Below are 7,151 nucleotides of genomic sequence, written 5' to 3'. Positions count from 1 at the left end.
AAAAAAGATACGGAAAATTACAATCGAAGATTGCAAGTTCTCTATATAAAGTGCTCGAGAAGAAAAAAGAAATCAGAAATTTGGATGTCTCCAAAAATCACACAAGCCTTCTATATTTATAAAATAGCTCCCACCACTTCACGAAGCAACATGTTACTCCATGAAACACAAGATTGGTTCACGAACTAATGTCGTCTTCGAACCAAACAATCCCAATATATTTGGTTAATATAACCATATTTAACCGTTGGAAGTTATATTAAAAACAACAAAACGGATAAACTAACTTTGCAAAAGAAAATCAACAAAACAGAAGGGAACTCGCGAGCCGCAACCTGCTGCTCCCTCAAACATTAACTTTTTATTTCCTTCCTCGCGAGCCGCGAGTTGTTTCACGATTCGTGAACACTACTTTTTGCTAAAGACACAAACTTTGTAACCTTAGGATATTATCAAATTAATTTACTTAAATTAATTTATTTAATATATAAAAAAAATATTTATTTGAGATCTTGATAGATTCATTTCAATATAAATATAAAATTTATAGAATTTTTATTAACTCATAATTAAAATTATTTAAGTTTTAAATTTACATTGAAATCTCAACAAGATAAATGGGAAAAAGAAATGAAAATAAAAGGAGGAAGTAAATAATGGGAAAGAAACACAAAGAGAAGAAGCAAGTTGGAGTGAAGGAAATCCAAGATCATATATTGCATGACAATTTAATTTGTAAAATATATAGGATTCATATCGATAGTTCATTACATCATACATGATCATTAATTAAACTTGTAATTAATTAGTAGATAATAATAATACTTCAATTGCAATTTATAAAAGCATTACAAGAGTAATATATTCCTGCTAGGGTGCTGCCTGCTACTATAAAATAACCGGAAGATCAAAGCTTTAGATGGAACGCTTCTTACGAAGGAACACAGTGGTCAATACAATGTTGGTCTCCATCGACGCCTTCAACATCGCTAATCCCTACATACAAAACCATAAAAACACATCACAAATAAGTGAGTAGACAATTGGATTATTTAAACACATAATTAGAATAGAATATTAATATTTTATTTTAAAGGGAGAAATTTGATTATGATTTAAAACATATATAACTAATAAGAAATATTTATATGAGATTTTATTAAATTCGTCTTTAACATATATTTAATGTTTTACTATGTATTTTTAAAAAAATTTTATGAAAAGTTTAAAATTTACTTTGATAAACTATAAAAAATAAACAAAAAAGAAAAAAAAACAGAAAGAATACTACATAATTAAAAAATTGTTAAATGAAAAAATTACCTCATTAAGGCGAACTTGAACTTCTTTCTCAACCAAAAGAGAAACATCCTTAACACCAAATTTATTCATAAGAGTAATACTAGAAATGGTAGACATGGGTTTAACCTCCAAATTATCCATAACCATATAAGTTACCACTCCCTTCACATATCCATCACTTCCAATCCCAATGCTTGATGACGCATTCTGAGAATCCGCTGGGGGCGCGATATAATTCAGCTCAGTCGACATTTGCTGATTGCAGCTCTTACATTTTACCCCTGAACAGTCTGTATAATTTCGACGACAATAGCAGCACAGATACATTTTCTTGTGGGATGCTGTATTCGCACCATTTAATGAAAGTAAAGGAACATTGACAGATACAGTTGGCTTCAATAAAGTGTTTTTGTTCAGATTTGGTTGAAAATAATCAGTGCTGAGAGTCTCGATGCTATTGTAAAGCGATCCTAGACAACCCACCATGCCCTTGGCAGTTAAGAGTCGGATGATAGTACCAACTGGTAAAGACATTATATGGAATAAGAAATCCACAAAATCTTTCCCACTTTCTGCGAATAATACTTTGTTTGTTTTTGAATCAATCAGAAGCTTTAAAATTACCGTTTCATTCTCTTCATCTTCCATTTTTTTTCTTTTTCTTTGATTTTTCACTGCTGATTGTTGAAGATTGAATTATGTCGATATATATAATAAGAAAAGATTGAGTTTCAGGGAGAATTCCAACAGCCAATTTACTAATTGAGCTTTTTTAAGCATTATAAATGTAAATTAATTAATTGTAAAATCAATTCACTATATTGAAAAACTAAAAGTCTGAATTTGAATCAATTTATCATTAATAATCAAAATAACTTAAAAGAGTATCATTATATGCCGTAAATGACCATTTAACTTCCATGGCGGCATATGTAAGTCCAACAACTTCCAACATGTTGAAGTCTACATTTGCAAAATATGTAAGGGGTGGTGCAGCATATGTGGTGACAAATAAGATGGGGTGGTGCAGCATATGTGGTGACAAATAAGATGGAAGTTAAGCCCTTGTCGGTCTCTTTTGTCATGTCGCTTGTCAAAGACTTGGATTACTTGGAGGAGCAACAAGTTCAAGTTGGTCCACAAGATGACAAGAGTTAATTATTTGTACCTCACTCACTTCACCCAATTTAACTTGTTTAATTGAAATTTTATTTTTATTTTACAAATTATGATTATTATATAAGAAAAATATAGTCATTTGAGATCTTATTTTAATTATTAATTGTATATAACTCTAAATATAAACAGTGAATAAAGCATAAAAATTGTTTGATTGCAACTAAAAAAACCTATAGAAATGCTCTTCAAACAAGTTCAATTTTTTTTGGAGAAACAAGTTCAAAATGGTCCACATGCAAATACTGTATTTTTTAGTAGTATTTGTTATTTATCCAACTATCAACATTTATTTAAACAAATTTATTTAACACAAATTTTTACTTGAGACCATTGTTACAAAAGTTGTTTCAAGTTTTGACCAGCTTAATTTTTAAATTTAAAAAAAAAATAACTAAACTTTTTAAACAATATTTTTAACTTTTATTTTCAGTTTTTTTTTTTCCTGACAAAATTATTTTTTCTCTCTCAAACTCTATTTGTGGTTTTCAATATCTATCTTCCTCTCTCAAACTCTATTGCTATTTATTCTCTTTTTATCTTCTTCAACATTTGCAAAACCATCAAAGTTAAGTATTTATACTTCATCATTTTCATTTTTAAAGCTTTTATTTTCATTTTTTTGGGGTTGATTGTGTTATATATTAGTTGGATTTACAATTTTCTAATTTTTTTTAAATTAAGCTTCATCAATAGTGTAAATAATGATGTTGAAGAAGACAATAATGTCTACTGTTTGCGGGAAATTACTAAAAGCAATTGTGGTTATAACATAATATATTGGGAGTTATAATATCATATATTTGTAATTATAACATAATATATTTTGGGTTATAACGATATTATAACATAATATAGTTGGGGTTAAAACAAAATATATAATTGTTGTTATAACGTAATAGATTTGTGTTTATAACAGTATATATTTGTTATATAATACTACAAAATTTATATTATAATAATACAAGCAAATATATTATGTTAGTATTAAGTTTTAATTCCAAATATATTGAGTTATAACCCTAATTATATTATGTTATAACTACAAATATATTCTGTTATAACCCCAAATATATTAAGTTATAACCCAAATATATTATACTATAACCCCAAATATATTATTTTAACCCAAATCATAAAAATTAACCATAATTGTCATTTTCAATATCACAGTTTTCCACCAATAATGATCCTTAATTTTTTTTTAAAAAATGAAAAAATCTGTTTTATTGCTAATAATGTTGCTTAGGAATAGACAACTAATCAAAAAACTTTTCATTTCCCAAAAAGAAAGCAATTTTCTACATTTTTTTTGAAAAAACAGCAGTTTTTTTTAAAACAACTGTTTTTTTAAATTATTATATTTACTAAACAAGGAAAGTGGGCTAAGCTCGCCTATTAAATTGGATTTGATCTGATCTGAAATTGAATATACAAAAATAAAGCTATTATTAGTAACGTTGTGAAAATTGATTTTTACACTGTTATAGTGCTATTTAAATTAGCTACCTTATCTAATAGTTGAATTATTCTTAAGTAGTACTTTTATTTCTTCAAAATACGGAGTAAATAGTAATAATTATTTGAATTGATCATATGTTGCACAACTATTAGCTTCTTGGGTTTATCAAGTCTAGTTAAATAATAACGATTATCAAAATGGAATCAAAGTTTCAAAAATACTAGCAAATTACTTTTTAAAACGATGGAAATTCAAATTAAATCAATATTTGTTTTGAAATATAACTACAAATAGTACAAACCAAATACTATAAAATTTCTTATAAAGTCTTTGAGGGTGTATTTCGAATAAGTAATTCCTTTTTAATTATAAATTTTAATAATAATATTATAAACAAGGTATTTGAGAATAATAAATATTTGGATCATTCTTAAATTCTTAGCTTCAATTATTTTTAAAATATAATTTGAAAATTAATATTAGATTAAATTCATATTTAAATTTTTAATTTACCAAATATTAAATTTAGTCATTTTAAAATTTTGCAAATAAAATAAATTTACAAACATAATCATTACGGAAAAATAATACTTGGATTTTGTAGCGTTGTGTCTTGTGTGTGTTTGCAAGGACTAGCAATAGTAAAAGCATTTATGGAAAATCGAAATGTGTTGACTTCTGTTTTTCTTCAAAAGAAGGTGAAAGAGCAAGCAAATAATTAATATTACAATAATTCTTTGTGTTTGGTTCCTAATTTTTTGTGTTAAATAAACTCAACGACATAAAATTAAATTTGGGGCGGTAGAAGTTCTATCACTGATCAAATGGATATTGGACGATCTTATCAGTTTAATCATTTAAATTCCCAATCATTATATTCCGCCACCCTTTTCATTTTATCGCCACCTCTGAGTAAATTACCATTTTACCCTTACTTTATAAAAAATTAACAACATTGCCATTAAGGGTAAAATTCCTATATATACCACACTCCAACTAAAATTATTCTCACTACAACTAAATACAACTCACTAAAGCTAAATCTCGGAGCAAAAATTAAGTACAATCCCCAAATTATTAATCGAGGTAAGTTATTTTTAATTTAATTACTTGCAAAAGAAAAAAAAAAATTTCAAAACGAGGCGCCCAGATCTGGGCGGCTGGACCCCGGTTTAGGCGCCCAAAATTAGGCGCCTGAACCGGGGTACAGCCGCCCAGATCTGGGCGACTGTTTTGAATTTTTTTTTTTTTCGTGTATTTAGGATTAATTAATATAAATTTTGAATTATTATTATAAATTTATATGTTGTAATGTGTAATTTTTATATTTTTTAGTAAATTTTATATATTGTTTTGAATGCAAAAGAAAAAAAAATGTAAAGGAGGCGCCCAGATCTGGGCGGCTGGACCCCAGTTCAGGCGCCCAAAATTAGGCGCCTGAACCGGGGTACAGCCGCCCAGATCTGGGCGACTGTTTTGAAATATTTTTTTTTTTTCGTGTATTTAGGATTAATTAATATAAATTTTGAATTATTATTGTAAATTTGTATGTTGTAATGTGTAATTTTTATATTTTTTAGTAAATTTTATATATTGTTTTGAATGCAAAAGAAAAAAAAATGAAAGGGAGGCGCCCAGATCTGGGCGCCTCCTTTTTAATTTTTTTTTTCCGGTATATTTAGGAATAATTAATTTAAATTTTGAAGTATGTTATTATTGTTGTTAATGTTATTATTATTAATTTTATTTTTATTATTATTGTGATTGTATTTTTTTTATTAAATATATGTTAATGTTATTATAATTAATTATGTTATTATTAATGTGATTGTTATTTTTTTTATTATTAAAAATATGTTCATGTGTTGTTTTATAAGTTATTAGTGTAAATTTGTATGTTAATTTTTTTGTTGTTAAATTATTATTTATCTTTGAATAAAACTGTAAAAATTGTAGAAAATGGCTGGTAATTAAGGAAAAGGAAAAGGTTTTTTTAGGCAATTGTTGAGAGGTAATAGTTCAAGGCCTACTTTACTTAGAGGGGACCCGCATGAGAGGGGGGTGACGGGTTTTGCTAGGAGGGTTAGGCATGAAGAGGCTGTCAGACACAGTGAGGCCCAAAGGTCGAGTACGCTGAACCAAATGCGTACTCCTATTGATGACCAGGCTGACAGCCTCCAGAGTAGTTGGGGGGTTTATAGTGATGATGATAATGATGCTGATGATGTTCAGTTCCAAGCTACTGAGTCTCGCCAATTGGACTGGGCTGTTGTTCGCGGCCCCGACGGCAGATTTGCCCGGGGCGGCCCGAGTTCTTCTGCCGCATCTGAGCGCGCATGACGTAGTTTTGTAGATAATCAGCCGCCACAGGAGAGCAGGCCCTCACAGTCCACTAACACGGACTGGTTAGTGACATCACCCCAGCCCGGTGGGCCGACAGATACGCGACTGATCCCTAGCTATGGCGGGCACATAGCTAAACTTATTTATGACGGCTCCGAGCGTACGCCTCCGATTCTAGATTGCCGTATTAGGAAGAGACCGGTGGAGTCCATCATCGGACTGAAGGATATGTCCGATGCGCTAAACGATGTTCTACCTGCCACTTCCCACGGCCGACTACCGGTCATTATGCACCAGCACATCGATTGTGCTTTGATATCTGCGTTCGTCGAGAGGTGGCAGCCGGATACGAACACCTTCCACATGCCCTGGGGAGAGATGACGATTATGTTGCACGACGTGCAACGCATATTGGGTATTTCTATTGAAGGTTCTCTGCCGGCTGAGCCTTCGGAGGCGGAGTGGGAGGTTGGTATCACCAATCTGTTCGGGGAGCCTCTGTCTGAGCTTCGGCGTAAAGGTTCATTCACCGGCGGATGCATAACCGTTGCTGAATTGATGCGGCTGTGTCATAGGTCGCAGGCCATGGATACCTAGAAGACAGCGTACTACATGGCTGTCATCGGCTCTACCTTGTTGGCGGATAAGTCCAGAATTGGCATGCGACCTCACCCGATACTTGCCGTGAACGACGATCAGCAGGACGTGGCCTGGGGTGCGGTGACCTTGGCGTTCTTGTACAGGCAGCTCGGAATGGCATCTAGGGCTGGTTGTAAGACCATTGCTGGATGCCTCACATTGCTCCAGACATGGATCTATGAGTACTTTCCCGCTTTCCGCCCTCATGCTCGCCGAGAAGATGTGCCAA

At 31.4% G+C, this 7,151-nt stretch overlaps 1 protein-coding gene across 1 annotated transcript; it reads right to left on the bottom strand.

Moving 5' to 3' along the window:
• Positions 1-725: 725 nt before the first annotated feature.
• Positions 726-2,306, bottom strand: LOC130802995 (uncharacterized). The gene is made up of 2 exons (XM_057667135.1): positions 1,324-2,306; positions 726-996 (listed from the first exon to the last, which is right to left on the bottom strand). Exons 1-2 carry the CDS (start codon positions 1,948-1,950, stop codon positions 916-918), a joined length of 708 nt encoding a protein of 235 aa, XP_057523118.1. The 5' UTR covers positions 1,951-2,306; the 3' UTR covers positions 726-915.
• Positions 2,307-7,151: the final 4,845 nt, after the last annotated feature.

This window comes from Amaranthus tricolor, chromosome 16 (genome assembly GCF_026212465.1).
Source record: "Amaranthus tricolor cultivar Red isolate AtriRed21 chromosome 16, ASM2621246v1, whole genome shotgun sequence".
NCBI lineage: Eukaryota > Viridiplantae > Streptophyta > Magnoliopsida > Caryophyllales > Amaranthaceae > Amaranthus > Amaranthus tricolor.
Note: the sequence above shows the minus strand (reverse complement) of the source record. Positions and strands in the feature narration are given on the sequence as shown.